The following is a 20779-nucleotide window of genomic DNA, read 5'->3' as shown; positions in this document are numbered from 1 at the left end:
CCTGCATGGGCCGACCGACCGACCGCCTGCCTGCCCGCCTGTTTCACCGCCTGCTTAATACCCACTAATCCTCCATGGAGAACCAGGGTCATATTTGGGATATGCATGCTTGGGAAACGACCCCGAACCTGCCACGTCTATTTGTTTTATTGAAGCAGTTTCCGGTTGGGTTGCTTGGGTTATCTGCTACTCTGCCTGGCAGCTTGCTGTGGGCGGCCAATCCCAGGGTGCAGCCCTCCCTGTCATTAATAACGATGGGTCTCTGCCTCCTTTCTACAGCCACGGCTGTTAGAGGCAGCTCAGGGGCCCAACTAGTCAACCTGAAGGAGGTTCATTTGATTTCATTTGACGGGTTTTTAGATAAAGCCGTCCAGCAAAATACAATATAGAATCCATCAAAAATATAGAGCCTGTCCCATGCATGTGAATGCAACAGCATGATAGTGTGTATGGAATCATGACTTCACCATAGTGTACGGAATCCCCTCCCTCATGGTCAATGTGACATAACATCATATCCCATCATGCAACATCAACAGATATCATGAATTAATGACATCACTTCCTTATGTTAAACCAGGAACATCCCAGCCTGTGTTCCGTGACATTCAGAATGACCTTCATGACCTCATGGCTCATTAGCAGTAGTATGGACACTTGAGTTGCTGTGAACTCTCTGTCTTGACCTCTGACCTCTCTCTTGACCTTTGTCTCTGGCACCTGCTTACCAGGCAACCGCAGCATGGAAGGTGGTCAAAGAGGAGACCAAGCCTTTCCTTCCTGTGAGTGTATTAGCCTACTCTATGTCCAACCTCCACCTCCATCCTCTTTACGTAGGTAATGCTGTCTCTCATACAGTACACACAGTAAAAACATGTCTAAGTCAGGCATCCATTTAATTTCTGAAGTCATTAGATTTGATCATCTGATTCCATAATTTCTTCAAATTTTATTCCATGTCATTTTGACTTTTTTATTTTATGTCAAAGCACCACATATGAGGCATACATTTTCTTTTCCCTTCTGGATATTTTCTCTTTTTTGCAGAAGTTCATCATCTTTTTTTCTTTCCTTTTGACCCCACCTCCTTCGTTCCATGTTCTTGATTTCAGGTGTCCTGGTGGTTTACTTTAATCTGGCCAAACTGGCCTATCATTGCTCTTTCATTTGGTTGTGTAGATTGATGTTATTCAATCTTAAAACAGATAAGAATAATGTAGCGGATCAATATTTGATCCCTCTCTGTACAGTACGTGTGTGTGTGTGTGAGGTCTCTTCTCCTCCTGGCATGGGTTTGCTCTGCTTCAGCTTAATGTGGTTGCCATATTTAACCAGGCCTCCATGCTGCTTTGTGTGTGTGTGTGTGTGTGTAGCAGGGTGGGGTGGGGGCAGCACTAAACAGACTGCCATAGCAACAGCTGACGGGTTGGCATGACTGCATGCTGTGTGACCAAGTCTAAAGAGCAGCTTCCTGCACTTGGTCAACTCCATCCTGGCTAGACTCTGACTGTGTCTCCTTCTCTCCCTCCAGCCCTCAGCCCTGGGACGGACGAAAAGGTTAAGTTGCCTAACCTGACGGAGGAGGAGGTGGACTGGCGGGGACTGGAGGATCTGTATAGTGTGAACGAGAGCCTGTACCAGGGCAGGACTGATTACACCCCCAACCCAGATGACTGGGCAAACTTCCAGAAGGATGTAGATAATATGTTTGCACTGCGACACGTTTTAGACAAACTTAACCACACCCATGAACTTGACACGCCCTCCCTGGCTGAGCGGGGCTCTGGAGCCGGGGCATTGGACGAGGGGAGCGGAGAGTGGGGTCCCCGTGTAATCATCTGGCCTGGCCTGGTCACCGCAAACCAGGCCACAGTGGGACCCCACATCACCCCCGCCCCCAGCACCACCCCAGCACCACCAGCCCCCTCGCCCACGCCAGAGAGGGAACTAGAATCTGTGAACGACCTGCCACAGAGGCCCATGGACAGACCCATCCAATCTGTGATGTCACCCGCGACCTCATCGGTGAGCCTGCCGCCGGGTCAATGGAGGTTGGGGGCCGTTTCCCGCGGCGACGGCTGGGCCCGGCAGCTGGAGGAGCTGGACGGCGAGGGAGAGGGTCTGACCTTCAGTGGCAACGGGCTGACGGAACTGGAGACGAGACACAACGTCATTCTGCGCACTCACAACAGCCTGCAGGCTCACCTCCAGTCCCAGCCCAGCAGGGAGGGACCCGGCCTGGAACTAGAGGACGAGGAGGATATCTTCCACGCCCAGGGCTACCTGCCTCTCTCCCTACAGACAATGAGGCCCACAGCACAGGCCGCCAGCACCACAGGGAGCCCCCCACCTCGCCAGACTAGTGCCCCCCAGGGGGCGGGAGAGGTAACACAGCCACACCAGACCTCTCAGGCCCTGGACTACGAGGGGAGTGGCTCCCCCCACAAGCCCTCCAATCCCACCCAGTGAGACAGATGTTCAGTCGATGGGCGGCAGGTCGCCACGGAGACAGAGAGGTGGGTCTGAGGGATGAGCAGGCCGTGAGAGCGTGTGCAGCGTCACCTCAGCCCAGGTCACAGCTGTGTCATGAGTATTAAAGTTGTTCTGGTTTATTTTTTTACAGGCGCTTCCATTTATTAGTCGACAGTGTTATGTTGTTTTTTCAAATATATATTTAGAAAAGAAAAAGCCTTAACGCAGCTAAAATACTGGAATTACAGATGTTCAATTCCTAGTGGATAACACCATCGATGTTTTTTAATATATTTTTTTGTTTGTTTAAAAACTGGTTACTAGAATGATAAAACCATTTTCAGGTCTAATAGCTTCTATTAGCATCGGCCAATCATTAGCAGCGTCTGAGACTGACAACCAATCAAGACTGTACACATCACCATGAGTTTAACCACTGATGGCTCAAATCATCCCAACATGCACATTTAACATTTTGAATCCCCACCCCATGTTCTGAGTACCTTCCCACCAATGTTTTTTAACTATCAAAAATAGGGGTTTGAGATGAGAATGTTGATGTATGTTGATACTTTTTAACACTCTACACAATGTGTTTGATCTGTGGATATTTGTGCTGCTGCAATCCCATATTTGAATGTTGATTTCACAACAGTTTCAAAATCATATTTCATAGCTTTGATTACGAAACTCGCATAATTCATTCTTCACCTGTTTGACGGTTTCCTTTGCATACGGTTCATATTTACCACATGACTTAACATCACTGCAAAACTTAAACACCTATTATTTTTTTAAGCACATAAATATATCAACGACCTGTAAACAGATGAGCAATTTGACATTTATTTTTATTAAATGTTTCATTGTGTAACATTTTCGTATACAGAATCCCCAAATTACTTGGAGATCATCTTCCAGTTTTTGCAAGTGCTTTGATAATCAAGAATGATCACCTGCTGTATTGTAGTAATGTTCATCAACTCCATCATGGAGCACGTGCTCAAAGACAAAATGTGTTTTGTGTCAATTTTGTGGTATTACAGATGTTGTGCCATATTTCACATGGTTATTAACTTGTCTGCTGAATGGAACCTCCATATGATGTACTGGCTTGTATTCTCAATATCATCAGACATTTATTCTGTCTATGGTTCTGTTCCCCCCCCCCCCCCAGACCAACCCACACCTCTTTAAGACCATGCTTGTCTGGTAGGTCAACAGTGATGGTACTGTCATCTTGCTATTCTAGCTTTTTTACAATATGTGTAGAAGTGTTGCAACGATTCTGGTTTCAGGAAAGCCAAGAAGCTGTTAAATAAAAATGTCAAATAGTTTAGTGTGTCATATTGAGTATTTGTTCATGCCATCAAGTTACAATATCTAATAATTTTCTTGTTTCTTTTCAGTATGACCATTTACAGCTAGCGCCACACGACTAAAGTCAACATTAGACATCTTGCCATGAGATCTTGAATCAAAGAAAAACAAAACTTGGTGTCATATTTTTCTTTTTTAATGACAAATATCAAGTATTCAAGGAATTTGTAAACCAAGTGTTCACAAACATCAGTTTAGGCATCTGCTCCCAAGAAACACAAAGCAAGAATAGCTCAACCTTCATAATGCAGCTTCAGTCCATGAAATGAACACGCCTTCTGATAAAATACTGATCAAAATAGTCGAGAACGATCTAAAGCAGAACCACAGCCTACCTGAAGTAATCCAAACTACAGCAGAGGTCCAGATCTTGCTCTTTAAAAGGACACTGAATATCACCTACTGCATGTGGCATAACATACACTACAGTCAAGGAATAGAGGGGTTGACCCCAGGGATGTCATATTGCATCAATTCCGGGTTAAGAACTGCACCATTTAGACTGCATTGGTTGAGATAATCCAACATAGTCATGTTCACCCTTTATCTTTTCGGTCACCAAGAATGAGTGCAAGAATAAAGTATGCACTCTAAGGATAAGGGTGTGAGTCGTCAGCGAAGCATCCGGAGGGCTGATTTGATGTATAAACTAACCAATTCAACTGTGTTCGGAAACAAACACAACATTGCAAAATACAAAGCCCCCCCTTCAAATACTTCACCAGATTTCATTCAAACCCTTTGTAAATACTGTAGGTAAACCTTTGTAAATACTGTAGGTAAACCTTTGTAAATACTGTAGGTAATTCAGGAACAGAGAAACAAATACAATGTTTCCTTGTTTTTTTAATTTTTATTATTATTTTTTATTATTATTTGTTGTTGAGGTTGACTACTACTGTATGTTTAGGGTTAGTTCATAAATAGGTTTCTAACTAAATGATAGGCCTATATAATGTTTGTTTTTCATATTGAGTCTTCAATATTTACATGATAATCACTACGGAACATGTCATTTAATCTTACTAATTCATACTAAGTTAAAATAATTTCCCATTCTCATCACATAATCACCATAGCCATATATTAATCAATACCACTTTACAGTCTCCAGTAGAAGCTGTGGACAAAATGGTTGAACTTTATCATCACATGAAAATATTTACCATCACGTCAAATCTTTCTTGAATTTCTTTAAAAATGTAATTCATACCCATGATTGAAACTTGATGGGAAGGCATCAGGGTATCCATTGTATAAGATATTTGCTCGTTTTTGCTTATTTGCTTTTTTCCAAAGCAGACAATTCAAAAGGAAGCGAGTTCACTGCAACAATTTAGTTTAAGTGACCACTTGTTTTGACAGATCTTGGATCGTGTCACCTGCAGTTCCTCTTCCTGTACTGCAGGGGGCAGAACAGAACATTAAGGACCATTCCTACTGATACTGACCTGAATGGTCAACATGACAACAGTCTATATCATTAATAAAATGTACTTTGTTGTATACATGCTTGCTGCACTATTTCTTAAAACGCCTAAGAGACTAATAGTTATGTTTTATGTACATCTGATGACCAATATAATGGTGAAGTTGTTACTATACAGGTCCTTGGACTTCACGTAAAACTATTGGTTTGCAATCAAAGAATCTGCTGATAGTATCCAGCAAAAATGTTATACATAAAATAGGCCAGATTTAATAAACATACTCCTAGACTAAGTTATCGTCAGCTGATTAAAGTTACAGTGCTTTTTTGAAGGAAGTAAAATCACCTTTCTCTTATCTGGTTGTAATTAATGCCTCAGTAGTGAATGTTTGTTTTGCTGTTTAATATGCTCGGGATGTACAGTAGCTTTAGCACATGCTAAACAGTCTAAGACAGATGCTACATCCCTATTTAGCAACGTATGCTCGCACATGACAATTACAGACAATGTTGTTTGGCTTATTGTGTTGTAGGGTGCTCAGGAAACTCTTTGCTTGTGTCTGCACATACCCCACTAGTAATTACCTGGCCCCCCCTCCCTCTCCCCCACCACCACAACTGCCCCCTAGTGAGCAAAGTAAGAGGAGGAGGATGGTGCAGACTGAGAGGACAGTGATTGGCTGCTGGGCTTGCCTAGTAGCCAGCCAAGTCAACCCACACACTGGCCCAGCTAGCCTGGGAGGCACTCATACACTGAGGGAACAGGAAGGGGCATGTCCTGGATCATTTCCTGGATCATTTCCTGGATCATTTCCTGGATCCAAGGAGACAACTTTGTTCAGCCCTGGAGTTAGAATAGAGGACTGGAGCTACGGCTCAACTATGACAGATTTGAAATGATCGGCTGAACAAGCATAACATTCATGACAACGAGATCTGGTGGGAGGCCAGCTGCTGTTTCAGTGTTCGGTGTGGTCGGGAGAGAGAGAGAGAGAGCCAGAGAGAGAGAGCCAAAGAGAGAGAGAGAGAGAGAGACAGAGAGAGAGAGCCAGAGAGAGAGAGCCAGAGAGAGAGAGAGAGCCAGAGAGAGAGAGAGAGCCAGAGAGAGAGAGAGGGAGAGAGAGAGGGAGAGAGAGAGGGAGAGAGAGAGACAGAGAGAGAGAGCCAGAGAGAGAGAGAGAGAGAGAGAGAGAGACAGAGAGCCAGAGAGAGACAGAGCGAGAGAGAGAGAAAGACAGAGAGAGAGAGCCAGAGAGAGAGGTAAAGATGGGTTGTATTGCGACCTGCGGTACTGAGGAGGATAGGAGTCTTGGGACTTTGCATAGTATGGGTTTGTTATTTGTGCTTGAAACGCAGTTCTGATGAGTCATCCTCATGCTCCAACCCTTTCAGTAGAGACACCAAAGTAATGCCCAGACCTTTTTTATACAGTAGCACCATGTGACGTCTTGGTTGACATAAGAATGGAGGTCGAAGCTGCGGACGCGGTTGTGTGACCGTGGCTGATAATACGCACACAAACAGACCGACCATATGAGCTTTCCTCCCGCCGTTTACACTGGCAACCATGGCAACCATGGTAACCATGGCCAGCCGTTAGTCTGTTGGTACCCCGCGCCTGTCAGAGGAGGAGCCTCCGATTGGGGTGCAAAAACAAAACGCGTGCAGGCGCAGACACAGGAAACAGGAAGGCACGTGTCAAGATGACCCCCCCCCCCCCCCCCCCGGGGAGGCGCGGCCTGCTCTCAGATGTGGGCGGAGCTTCCGTTGGTGTGCGGCGGAGGGGGGGCCGACGGGGGCGGGGTTATTGCTTTGAGGGCGTTCCCGGGACAGCTGACGCTGCTGTGTCCGTGGTTGAGCAGGAGGGCGGTGGGCGGGTCGGTGCGGGCGGGGATGAACACGGGGCAGGAGCGCGTGCGGGCATGGCTCTTCTGCCCGCCCACGTGACAGATGAGGTCGCTGACCGTGCCCAGCGGGGGCATGTGCTGCCGCCAGCGCTCCACACGCTCCTCCTTGTGCTTGATGGAGTACCAGGTGAGGAAGATGAAGATGAAGCCCACAAACTTGAGGCTGGCCGCAAGGCCGAAGTAGACGAAGCGGAAGGAGGTGACGTCGTACTCCCAGCAGGAGCCGTGCACGCCGCAGTCCTGCTGCCACAGCATGCACGTGGTGTCGATCACCGCGCCAAAGTAGATGGGCGTGGGGATGTAGGCTGTGGGGGAGGGGATATAAACACCAGATTGATCCGTGGTATTGTGTTTACGTGTGTAGACTTGCACTGCCTGTATACTACCACTGGGTGGTGCTGTGTGTCTAGTTTTGGAGTTTGTTTCACTGTCGTAGATTAAAACTCTAATTACTACAGGCATTATATTTATTGTACATGGGGTTTACTAAGGCATAAGCAGATCATGTAGACATGAGGGAAACATATTATTCTTGTGTGTTGTCTATGAGAATAAATATGTTTCTCAGGTGAACCTGAGATTTAAATTGTTCCTCTACAGGCAGATGGGTGTGTGTGGATTGATAACACTAACACACAGAAACAAACACGTCCCCCAGCACATATAAAATGATATTAGGACTGAGTTATGGCAGCTATGTTCCTGCGAGGCAGGAAGGTCAGAGGCAGCCTGGCCACCTCAGGCACACCCCCACCTGTCTGAACACACCACTCCACACACACACACACACACACACACACTCTGCTCCAAGGCAGCTTCACACACACACACAACCGGCGGTATACCTGTCTTACCCAGAGTTCTAAGCAGGACGAACTGCATCCCTAATGCGAACGGTCTCTCCTGCTCCTCCACGGACCTGGGGAGAGACACAGAGAGACAGACACAGAGAGACAGAGAGAGAGAGAAACAGAGAGAGAGACAGAGAGAGAGACAGAGAGAGAAACAGAGAGAGAGACAGAGAGAGAAACAGAGAGAGAGACAGAGAGAGAAACAGAGAGAGAGACAGAGAGAGAAACAGAGAGAGAGACAGAGAGAGAGAGACAGAGATAAAGAGAGACAGAGAGACAGAGAGAGACAGAGATAAATAGAGAGAGAGAGACAGAGATAAAGAGAGAGAGAGAGAGACACAGAGAGGAACACTTTATTGACACGGTATGAGAGAAGAACTGACAGTTCTCAAATGCTGGTCGTGACCGAAAGCAGTGGCAGCAGGTGCATAAGTGAAGGCCGATGACAGGGTCGAGCAAACAAACCCAAGCCAGGACAGCCCAGTAGGGACTGTTGACATAGAATCCAGTCAGTCCTGCAGAACTCCCTTCAGCAGCCATGGTGACTAACACTGCCCTGAGGGAACCAGAGAGGGTGCGGAGGCGGAGCCTATCCTACCTGAGGGTGACGATGATGGCGGAGGGCTGGGCGCAGGCGGTGATGAGCGTGACGATGAAGAGGAAGATGAGGAAGGGGATGAGCGTGTTGCAGGTGCGATCGCACTTCCCCGCCAAGGCAAAGCCGTTCTCGTTCAGGTAGGTCTTGACGATGACCAGCTGGAGCTGGTTGCCCTGGCCACCAGAGGGCGGAGTGATGACCTGTCTGCTCTGGACACAACCACAGTCGGTGTAGTTCCTGATCTGTAGGGGACAGGGTGCATGGAGTCATGTTAATACACACACACACACATGTACACACACACACACACAATGTCTGAAACACGGTTGGTGGTCTTTGTCTACAAAGGACAGGTGATACAGAACACTTCTTTACATGAGAATCCTAGTAAACTCTATGTAGATACGCCTGTGTGTGTGTGGGCCTCACCCCAGCGCTGTCGTTGCCCACAGTGCTGCAGCCGGCCAGGCAGGGGTTAAAGTAGGTGATCCCATCAGAGCCACACACCGGCGCGTACTCGTGGATCTTACAACCACAGTTGACATTACAACTGCCTGTCAGGTTCCTGTGGGTCATCGTCAAAGTAGGCCTGCAGAGGGAGGGAGGGAGGGAGGGAGGGAGGGAGGGAGGGAGGGAGGGAGGGAGGGAGGGAGGGAGGGAGGGAGGGAGGGAGGGAGAAAAGGTGAGTGTTCAACTGCATTATATTTAACATTTCCTCACAAACCTGTGAAGAGTTAACAGTTAACACTGTTGGTAGAGGCTGATGTGCTGACTAACATGGCAGAGAAAGACAGATGGAGGGCGAGAGAGAGAGATGGAGGGCGAGAGAGAGATTGGGGGAGAGAGATGGGGGAGAGAGAGAGGGGGGAGAGCGTGAGAGCCTGTATCAACAGTATGTGTTGCAGTGTGGGAACCTCTGGCCAACTCAAACAGGGCCGGCCGGCTCCAAACAGGGGCCGGTCAGGCTAGGACCCCGTTGACTCAACAAACCCAACCACCTCTACCCACCAACCCCACCCAAACACACCCAGGGAGCGTTTGGAACAGCTCCCATATGGCCATGGGTGATCAGCAATGTTTTTATTCTCAGTCATGTCGACATCGCTAACTCCCTCTACAACAATGTAACATCACTGTAACACCAGTGTAATACCAGTGTAATACCAGTGTAAAAAATAATTGTGAAATAAAGTACTGATACCAGAAAAATCCTCTTAAGTACAGTAACACAGTATTTGTACTTAGTATCGGGCAGAGATGGGAAGTAAAACAACACCCTGAGTACACGGTAGAGACTGGAGAGTTCTAGAACCTCAGTCCCATTGGGACAACGACATAGAACTCCGGGTCCCAGGTCTGTCCCTGTGATACTGTGTGCGTTAATATTGATAAGAACTCAAACATGAACTTAGTAAGTGCTGCAACTGTCGATATTTTAAACAGTTTGAAGCCTCCGCATCGGCTCTCCCAATATTAGCATCATGTGATCAGAGACTAAGAGGGTCAACCGTCCTCCTAGCTGAGAGTTCACCACAGTCCCAGGTGACCCTGGGCCCAGCTGTTTGTTGGTGAGAGGGGGTGAGATGAGAAAGCGAGACAGACAAGGGGCGAGAGTGATGAAGAGAGAGAGACAGGGGGCGAGAGTGATGAAGAGAGAGAGACAGGGGGCGAGAGTGATGAAGAGAGAGAGACAGGGAGTCTGTCTGCGGCTCACCGAGGCCTGGTCAATCGTCGCTATGGTGATTACACGGCCTGTCCTCACACAAAGTCATCATGCCCCACCAGATGTTAGCTCACAGAGTGCGGATCGCTTCCGCCGCGCTGAGTAAAAACAGTGGCCAGCTTACGGAGAAAGAGAGCCTTAATCTGCGGCGGTGAAGCGAGTGGCTTTCCTGGCACTGTTGGTCAGTGCCAGCTAATGGATTACACAAGCCAGAGGTCAAAGGTTAACAAGGGCCGTGACCCCACCCTGCCCTGTTGAGAGCCTTTATAGGTAGAGTTTAGGTGACAGTGCTAGATTTCACTACAGCTATGTCATACAATGATACTGTCTGAGGACACTGCAGAATAGATCCAGATGCAGATATTCACTGAGTATCTGAATATCATGAATATCATTTGAGAGACAGTGAGGCATAGAAGCACGACTGAGGAAGTAAGATCCTAGTGGAGACACACGTGCAGACAGAGAGAAACAGAGACACGGTCACAGTTGAAATTCCTCATAGGAGTGCCAGCAGGCTATGGTTTTGTGTCGTCTTCATCACAGCAGACCCTAACAGCTCCCCGGCTCACGTTATGTTGTGTCGTCTTCATCACAGCGGACCCTAACAGCTCCCCGGCTCACGTTAAGAACCTCCGCAAACACACCCTCAGACGACGGGACGAGTCATAAACGAAACAAGTCAGAAGTCTGATGAGAAGGGAGCTGACTTGTGTTTAAACAGAGCGCAACCCTTTCTCTCTCGGGCACCATGTTTTGAAACATGATGCTGCTATGGGTTGGGGAGCTGCATAGCATGTGTGTCATGTGAACCCTTCAACACTGCCAGAAAGGGGCAGGCTTCAACTGAACACGCGGTGATACTTCTGGCACAGGGAATCACTGGCCTACCCCTCGAAAGTTTGTATTGAGAATTGTCACTTTACCAGCCAGCTAACCAGCCAACCAGCCAGCCAACCAGACAGACAGGCAGATAACAGGCTAGGTTATTGCACTGAAGTATGTGTGAAAGTCCACGTGTCACCACTTTCAAGGCAAACTTTCGTGATATCCAGATGACTCACAAGGAGATGATCTCCTGATGAGATGATCTCCTGAAGGAGAAGCCGTCTGGATAGGGGAGGTGAGAGAGTGAGTCATGCCAGTAGAGCAGGGTCTGCTGGAGAGACCCTCATGAGTCATTCAGACTGAGGCCCGCAGCTCGGAGACAAGTGTTGGAGGGGAGGGGAGCAGCACTGAGTTCTCACCCAGACCCCCCATCCCCACAGCCCCCGTGGCTCAGAGGATTATGATACCGAAGCTCCAGGGAGGATATCGATGACGGTGTGTTTGTTGATAGTAAACACCCAGGTTCTATCCAAATACAGTACTTGTTGAAGGAACCCCAGGTGATATGTACGCTCTCATTATTTCAACACAGGCTTTTGTGATATCAATACTGCAGGTGTAGATGTAAGGGATTCAGCTAGAGTTGAGCAATTCTTTTTCATAACTGTAAGCTATTGGTGGTATACAGTAAAATATATCTGTATCATTACAGTAAAACTATTGTTACACAATATAAGTTCATGAGAATGCACACGTCATCATCGGAACCAGTTAGAATCGAGACGGAATCATTTAAACCTGTCATATTTGACCTGACATGAAAGTACAATACATTTGCGATGGAAACCAGTAAATCATCAGTGTGGTTGGTGCGGGCGGTGGTTGCCAAGGCAGCGTACCCGGTGGTGTATGGGATGTTGATGCCTCCCAGGTTGATGCTTTCGCAGCCCACGATGAACAGGGTGGAGAAGCACAGCAGGGACACGCCGCTGCAGATCATGGCCAGCTTGGCCGACTCCCGCGCCCCCAACTTCAGCTTCTTGATGATGTAGCCCCCCAGCACGATGCCCACCCCCGCACTGGGCACGATGATCACCCCTGGGGGAGACACACGGAGAGGAAGGGGGATGGGGAGAGGGAGGGGGAGAGGGACCGAGAGAGAGAGAAAGGTAGACAGAGAATTTGATTCGTTTGAACCAGAACAGAAGGGCACTAAACCATAACAATCAAGCTGTGTTGGGTTCCAGGAATATGGTCAGCAGAGAATTGTCTTGAACTGCAGTGTGTGTGTGTGTGTGGTGTGTGTGTGTGGGGAGGGAGTATAGCAGACCACAGGAGCCTAAGCTAGGTTTCTAAGCTGTTACACTGTTATAATGTTGTTATTACACTGTTGTTACACTGTTATAATGTTGTTATTACACTGTTCCTAAACTACTGTTACTGTGCTTACACTGTTACAGAGATGGGAAGTAAATACTTAGTTTCTGTACTTAAGTAGATTTTTCTGGTATTAGTACATCAAATCTTTCTGACAACTGTTTTACTAAAACACTAAAACAGATATTAGTAATACTTATACTTTTAATACAAGTTATGTCAGAGCCCATACTTCTTTACTTTAACTTGAGTGAAAAGGTGTAGTCAGCACTTTTACTAGAGTATTTTTAAACATGAATATCTGTGCTTCTACTTGAGTGAAGGATGTGTGTACGTTTTGCCTTCTCTGGCTAATTGACAGGATGAGAAGGGCAGAACTGGCCGCAGGCAGGATGGGGTCAGTGTATAAATCCACTGGGGTAGTGGAGGTCCAGAGAGACTGCACATGTCTGTCCTCCAGCCCAGCCATGGGCTTCCTTCGCTGGACAACATCAGAGGAAGACCAGGGGGGCTGGAGCCAATGGTACCAGAGAAAAAAGATGTGTTCTCATTTGCCCTGAATGTGTGCGTGTTGCTGTGTTTTGCAGGAGGAATACGGCAGTGTGTATTCGTATCTCTCTCACACACACACACACACACACACACACACACACACACACACACACACACCCACACTCACCCACACACACACACACACACTCACCCACACACATACACACTCACATTTGCATGGTCCCTCAGTGGGGAACAGGCATCAGACAGCTGTAGCTTCTGATGATCCTATAAGAGTGTTTCTGTGGTAAAAGCTTGCCTAAGCACTCGGATTAAACACACACAGACACACATATCAGCATGTTTCATGTCTTAGGGAAGATAAAACACACACTGCCAAACGCGCTGGTGAACATTTGACATCAGAGCCAAATGATCACAGTCCACTTGCTTTACTGCCATTACAAAGAAGGCTGTGTGTGTGTGTGTGTGTGTGCGTGTGTGTGTGTACCCATCGGTGTGTGTGTATTGGCTTCCCTCTTTAGGAGAGGGGAGAAGAGAAGAGGAAGGGAGAGAGGGAGGGAGTTGAAATTGAAAACTGAGATCCAGAGAGCTCAGTGCAATCCAATAATGAGAACCATGAGAAATACATGACAAAGAGATATGACAGAGGAAATGAAAGAAGGAGACAGACAGGTGGGGAAAGAGACAAAGAAGAGAGAGAGAGAGAGAGAGAGAGAGAGAGAGAGAGAGAGAGAGAGAGAGAGAGAGAGAGCAAGATAGGGTGAGAGAGAGAGGGCAAAAGGAGGATGAGAGAGAGGGCGAGAGAGATAGGGCGAGAGAGATAGAGAGAGAGAGAGAGACAGAGAGAGAGACACAGAGAGAGAGAGAGACACAGAGAGAGAGAGTAAGAAGCTCCAGTGGAGGAAACACAAGGAGGAGGCAGAGTACGAGAGGCAGATGAGGGTGCTGGAATATGTCGTGTGATAAGTGTGTGTGTGTGTGTATGTCTAGTGTGATGTGTGTGTCTAGTGTTGATGTGTGCGTCTAATATGATGTGTGTGTCTAGTTTGACGTGTAGCATAAAGCTATTTATGTAGCAAGTGCTAATGAGCAGCGAACAACGACAGCTTTCGCACATTCCTTAAGAACCGACTTTTGGTTCTACACACTTGTTATACAGTACAGACAGTTAGGAATCCACACTATAGACATGAACAAAAAGATCAGAATCAGAATATACTGTATATATATATATATCATTGTGTTACTGTTTTTTGTTGCACATTATTATATTCAATTGAACTGTATTGTCATTGTGCAGAGCATGAGTACAGAGCCAATGAAATGCAGCTGACAAGCGAAACCCTCCCGCTCAGCTGTGATAAAGGCCACAGTACCAGTACAGTGTCATGCCCGTATGCTAAGACACAGAGGCTGAAAGCAGGACTGTGAAGGGTCAATGTCGACGTCCGTGCTGACAGCGTCTCCATGACGTCGGCTCCAGGGACACTCTGACGAGGGGTCTCCTCACCCCTTATCACATCATAACAGCTTGGCATCGTCCGGGTCGCCATAGTAACCACACCACCCATTTGCCTCTCCTGCTGTATCCTGGCAACAGGCAGATGAAATGAGCTAATAACACTGCGTGCGTGCGTGCGTGCGCGTGCACGGCCATCTCCCGCTGGCTAACATATGGTCAAGCCCTCCCTGCTATCTTGTTTTGCTGTCACAGCCATTAAGTGTTGCGTTTTTAATGAGTGCCCAGATATCTTCAATAATCCCAAAACAATTTAAGCATGACAGATTGTAGATGCTTAAGTACCTTTGTTCATTTTCATGTAGTGAAGGGTAAGTACCGAAGAGTGTGTGTGCATGTGTGGTGTGTGTATGTGTGTGTGTGTGGAGGTCATAGTGATGACAGAGAGATGCAACCACAGCACTGTGACTGGCCCCACCCAGCCAGCTAGCCATTACAACTCAGTCAGAGTCATAACAGCCCCAGGCCTGGAAGTGAGTGGATGTGTGTTTACACGTGACGTCTACAGTGTGACACAAAAACAGAGACAGGGACACAGAGGAGCGGAAACATGGAGAGGGATAGAGAGTGTGTGTGTGTGTGTGTGTGTGTGTGTGTGTGCGTGTGTGTGTGTGTGCGTGTGTGTGTGTGTGTGCGTGGGTGTTTGTGTGTGTGTCTGTGTGTGTGTGTGCGTGGGTGGGAAAGGGGAGGGGGGGAGATGGGTTGGATGGAGACAGGGCCAGGTACAGTAACTCTCACCTGTGTAGATGCTAGCCTTGGAGGCTGGAATTCCAAACTGGGACTCAATAAACTTAGGGATGAAGGTGATGAAGGCTGTGACGATGGCACACTCTGCCGTGTAGGACAGGCTGACGAACAGGAAGGTGGTGTTGCTGAGGATCCTCACTGCAGCCTGGGGCAGATCTGTGGAGACCAACACACGTGTCAACACCACACAGGCACACACACACACAGGCAGACACACACACTGCACACACACACACACACACACACACACAGGCAGACACACACACTGTACACACGCACGTACACTCAGGCATAGACACCCATTCAGCGTGATTGCTGTCTCGGTCACTGCATCATAACAAGGGCACAAGTGCCTGTGCACGGTCACCGTGGCACCAGGAGGACAACACCATGTGACCGGGTCAACACAGGCTTCCCAGTCATTATGCCTGTCAGTCAGAGTCATGGAATAAATATAAGCCACTGTTACCGGGCAGACCAGGAAGTTCACCCTCAGTGCAACGTACAGTTTAGTCCGAACTGCAGAAAGACAGAGTTGCCACATCACAAAGTTCAGACAGCAGTTTCTACATTGCATTAAAAGGACAGTTAAAATGTTTGTCAGTGTAATATAATGTAAAAATCCTACAATGCTCCATAAATCCCACAAAACAACAAAAGCCACACAGAATAAAGATCCTCCAGGTGACTGTCTCCTGTTAGTGTGTCTACAGGAGGGGATGAGAGCACATGCCTCAACCACCAGAGAGCTGGATGAAGTCAGCTGTGGCTCCCTCAGATGATGTCACACGTGCTGTCCTGTCCCCAGCTGATGACGCATCACACCTCATCAGGAAGTAGTGTTCTCACTGGAACTGGATTTCACACACACACACACACACAAAGTACATACGAGCACGCGTGTACTCACACATGGCCATACAGTGTATACCCAGCACGATGGGGCACACACAAGCACATGACTTCAGAAGGACATGTCTGCTTAGATTGGCCCTACGATACGTAGACCAAACCCTTTCCTTCTCTCCACCACAGTGGACCCTGGTCGCTGTGTGGAGCCAACTAACACCTACTCCCTCCAGGAATGAACAGGGTTTGGATTGTGATGCCATTGTAATCCCTGTGTGTGTGTGTGTGTGGGGACGTCTGTGAGTGTGTGTGTGGACACAGTTGGGGCCAGGATCTCAGTAGTAAACCCTTGGACAAGGCAGAGGATTACGAGGCCATGGACATAATTAAGAGGACTTGAGGCTTTTGATAATAACCCGCTCAGACCCAAAACATTGCGAAAATGTTTGGAATCTGTTCTGAATCTGCTCCGACCCCCGCGACCCCGGCCAAGACCGATGGGGGACAGAACAAAGGAGACGAAGGGGAATTGGGTTAGGAGGGGTTTCAACTTGCTAATGAGACCTGTTATGTAGCTGTGGGCTAACCTGGGGGTAGGGTGGGGTGGGGGGGGTTGGGGGATTTGAGGGGTGCCCCGGTTGCTAAGGACCCTTTCAGCTGCTCTCCTCCTGAGGGCTGTAAGAACCCAGACCCTGCCAGAGCTCCACGCAGGGGGGGGTGGGGGGGAATCCAGATTGATCTGTTCTTTAAATTATTAATTATTTAATTGTTGTTAGGGACTTTGTGTGTGTGTGCGTGTGTGAGTGAGAGAGAAGAGAGAGACACTGCACAGATGGAGAGGTCCTCCTGTAGACTGAAGCATCTGTCCCTGTTACAGATCTATCAGGCCCAGGACAGGACCTCCACTGACCAATCATCTGGCTCGATCAGCTGTGGGTTCAAATATCCTCCCATTCATCCTTAACAAATGTTTCAACAAACAGTTTTGTTCTATTTGGTAAGTTGCCCATTCTAAATCTTCAAAAGTGAAGTTAGTAAAAGATGTCCTGGCCTTCTCATCCGGTCAGTTAGCCCAGGCTGTAGCATTGAGTGTGTCTGCAGGTCGTTCAGAGGGCTGTACAGGACGACTTTAGGCCAATGGGACGAGAGCTGAATAATTCAACCGCATCCCGTTTATTTCAGACATGACAAGTCGCTCTCAGACTGCACAGGCAGATCTCTCTGTAACACTAGCTCTCTCATTCTTTCAAGGTCAACACAAGCTGTACGGAAAAAACAGCCACTCACTGATTTTCTCGACATAATAAAGTGCTGAAAATGTTCTTTCAACACACACCCAAAGGACACTCTGTCCACCCACAAATATATAGACCCAAAGTTGTTTTTAAACTGACGATAGGAAGGCTAAGAACTCGACAGGGACTTGGGGACACCAGCCTACAGTTTTTCCCCGTAGCTGGAACACTAACTACATGTACTGTATATACCATAAAACAGCCCATAGAATCGAGGCACTGTGCGTGTGTGTTTGAACATTGAACATGTGTGTGTGTGTTTGAGTCTGCTTCTTGTGGAAACGTGCCGCAGTCCCCCAGAGAGCTCATTTAAGAAAGAGAGAGAGAGAGAGAGAGAGCGGGAGAGGGAGAGAGAGCGGGAGAGGGAAAGAGAGGGAGAGAGAGAGAGAGAGAGAGAGAGAGAGAGAGAGAGAGACTCACCAGCTAAGGGACCAGCCCTCTGGAAAAGAGGACATCTTGATCTTCATGTGGAGGTTTAGAAAGATCCAGCGTACTAGTATGATCTAATACTCAATATTGCACCATGCTGCGAGGGACTGGTACATTGGGTATTCAAGGCTGCTTCCGATGTCGTCCAGCGTGGTCAATATAAACTGGTGTGGAAGTCAGCCTCTAACCCCACGATTCGATGAAATGATTGATCCTGAGCATTGATTGGATTAAAGGGCCATTTTCCAGATCGAAATCTCACAGGTTCCGCAGAGAAGAGACGCTCTCTCCTTACAACACGGCCTGTAAGTAAGTGTGCCGTCGATCCTGGAGTCGGATCTATTTACCTTTGATGTCCTTTCCAAAGCCCATAGCCGAGGGGACGTTCTGGGCTTGGCTGTTCTTCTCCTTCATGACATCATCATCGCTGGACACGTCCTCGGCCGAGCAGATCTTCTTCCTCTTCTTCTTCTTCTTGTGGCGTGGAGGCAGCTTCTTGGGGAAGGCGAACATGGGAATGATGACGAGCAGCATGGCCACGGAACACAGGAGGAACCCACTCCACCTGGGGGAACACACACACACATTCACACACAAAACACGGATATACACAAACCCACCCAAAGAACAACAAACACACACACAGACGAACCAACACCAAACATACAGAAGTACACACAGACACACACACACACAGATTTAAAAAAACACAGACACACCCACACAGATGAACAAACACAGGCTCTCTAAGACACACACACGTATCAAGACACACTCACCAGTTGCCGACAAAACGTGGGTCACTTTGATCGATGTTGACGATGGTTGTGGGGTCGACGTAGAAGCCGATGAGAACTCCTCCAAGCAGGTACCCAGCAGCTGGACCCAGAGCCCCCATCACATACATGATGGCTGAAACACACACAAACAACCAATTACAACCAAGGATCTACAACCGCAGCCAATCCCATCTGTGGATACTGAATGCCTCATGACGGGCCTCTTTTACAGCACGTGTGGATGGTCATGAATGAAACATGCACTATTGTCATGAATGACTTAAGTGTTTATTTTACTGTGCATCAGCAGGTAGTTATTTCAGCGTCGAGAGACTTATCTCTTGCGTTAAGGAGGGTTTGACTTCAGGTTAATCGGTTTTTGCCTCCCTTCATGAATTAAACGCAGCACTTCCTTGAGGTCAAACACGTTCACTTGTACTCCTTGTTAAGGCGCCTGGTGGGCCCTGTGTCTCAGTGACCCAGCATGCAGTCCAAGCTGACACGGGGCCAGCAGGGGTGGTCCTTAGCCCTGAGCTGTTTTCCACCCCACCTATAACACCTGACCTCAGACCAGTCTCTGGCATACATCCCAATCTCAAAAGGCTCTGTTCAACAAAGTGTCTGTGAGAGCTGACTCCAGCCATGTCTTTAGCCCAGGGACATGAGTACATCCATCCAAAGGGTAGGACATGGAGCTCTGGGATTCGGAGCATCCCCTCTTGGACAGTTAGAGGTTGTGAACTCACCAGAGGAGAGAGTCAGTAGTTGGAGGTAGATTAGCTGTTGGGGATTTGGGAAATGTATCTAGAGATGTCCAGTAGAGATATTAGTCAGTGGAGAAGAGGGAGTCTGTAATTACACCTGGAGCATGTCCTTCATAGCCAGGTGTGTGAGTGTGTGTGTGTGTGTGTGTGTGTGTGTGGAATCGATCTGAAAGAGGCAGTCTGAGCCACAGTATTTCCATTTCAAACACACACACACACACACCTACTGTACTGTCGACAGCACTGTCGGTTAGTATTTCAGTTTGGCAGTTAGATGAGCTTCTGATGTTGGCTTAAACTGCATGAGTGTGTGTGTGTGTGTGCGTGTGTGTGTGTGTGTTTGTTTGCCAAATTCTGTGAAGCAGGTGCACAGTGACCAACAGCCTAATCTCTAATCTTCCTGCTCTGACCAAGGGAATCACTTCTCCTTGCCAGGTTACATAACACACAGACACACACACACACAAACCATTTGGGTTTTGTTTAGCGTAGACAAAACCAAGCCAGCTCTGTTGTCTAGCAGCCCTGGAAACACAGATATCTCTGAGGATTTTATACGTGGAAGAAACCCCTGCTTCCTGATCCTGGGCCAGCCCGGTGGCCCCTGGCATGGGCGTCTTCTTGCTGGAAACACCCTTATCTGGGCCTAATGAAACCAGGACCTGCTTCAACAAGGCTTATTAACAGGACCATGGGGAGGCATGCAGAGAGCAAAAAACTTCTCCTTAGGCACAAAGAGCCACCATCTGTAATCCTTTTATCAGTTTGGGGCAGACACACACACAGAGGCAAGCACACATTTACACAGACACACGTACTGTGTCAGTACACACCAGAGGCTGGTACAGGGCATGGCAGCGTTTGCTGTGTTTATACATCACACATGTTCAAATAACACTAAACTTGATTGAAATCTCCAAACACACATGCTGCTAGTCCCAGACACGCTGCAGCAGAGAGGACGTGCCTAGCAGCATGGCACCTCTCTCCTTCACATTCATTCATCAGGTTGGCTAGATGACAACAGGAACGGACACCCAGCCTGCCAGGGAGGAACAATCAATCACACCAGCTTAGATCATCTTCCTCCATTGATATGCAGACCAGAACAGGCCGCAGGGTCGTGTGTGCCGGCGTGTGTGTTCTTGCAAGGAGGAGCTTGAGTTCTAGGAGATGAAGAAGTGTGTGTGTCTGTGTGAGTGTTTGCTGTGAAAGAGGAAAGTGAGCATGAAGGTAAGACCAAGTGTTGTGTGTGTTTGGTTTTGAAGAACGTGTGTGTATAGGTGAGAGCCAGTCTGTGTGTGTGTGTGTGTTTC

At 47.9% G+C, this 20779-nt stretch overlaps 2 protein-coding genes across 8 annotated transcripts in view; one reads left to right on the top strand and one right to left on the bottom strand.

Annotated features, from left to right (window-relative positions):
* The window catches only part of sulf1 (sulfatase 1), a 32677-nt gene extending 28873 nt beyond the window's left edge, over window positions 1–3804 (top strand). For 4 of the 7 annotated variants that reach the window (XM_047016187.1, XM_047016186.1, XM_047016185.1 and 1 more), the window contains one exon: window positions 1532–3804. In XM_047016187.1, the coding sequence (XP_046872143.1) occupies window positions 1532–2469 (938 nt within the window). In that variant the 3' untranslated portion in view covers window positions 2470–3804. Of the gene's footprint in view, window positions 1–731; window positions 783–1531 lie in introns of all 7 variants that reach the window. The other 3 variants (XM_047016190.1, XM_047016189.1, XM_047016191.1) reach the window with 2 other exon arrangements.
* A 2670-nt stretch (window positions 3805–6474) lies between these two features.
* Window positions 6475–20779, bottom strand: part of LOC124464221 (solute carrier organic anion transporter family member 5A1-like) — a 33729-nt gene continuing 19424 nt past the window's right edge. Inside the window, exons 3-10 of the mRNA XM_047016194.1 lie at window positions 18700–18832; window positions 18268–18485; window positions 15339–15503; window positions 12088–12286; window positions 9067–9226; window positions 8638–8879; window positions 8043–8107; window positions 6475–7493 (exon numbers count right to left, since the gene is read on the bottom strand). Of these exons, the coding sequence (XP_046872150.1) occupies window positions 7027–7493; window positions 8043–8107; window positions 8638–8879; window positions 9067–9226; window positions 12088–12286; window positions 15339–15503; window positions 18268–18485; window positions 18700–18832 (1649 nt within the window). The 3' untranslated portion in view covers window positions 6475–7026. The remainder of the gene's footprint in view (window positions 7494–8042; window positions 8108–8637; window positions 8880–9066; window positions 9227–12087; window positions 12287–15338; window positions 15504–18267; window positions 18486–18699; window positions 18833–20779) is intronic.

Source organism: Hypomesus transpacificus, unplaced genomic scaffold (assembly GCF_021917145.1).
Source record: "Hypomesus transpacificus isolate Combined female unplaced genomic scaffold, fHypTra1 scaffold_323, whole genome shotgun sequence".
Classification (NCBI taxonomy): Eukaryota; Metazoa; Chordata; class Actinopteri; order Osmeriformes; family Osmeridae; genus Hypomesus; species Hypomesus transpacificus.
This window is presented reverse-complemented; position numbering and strand designations above follow the sequence as displayed.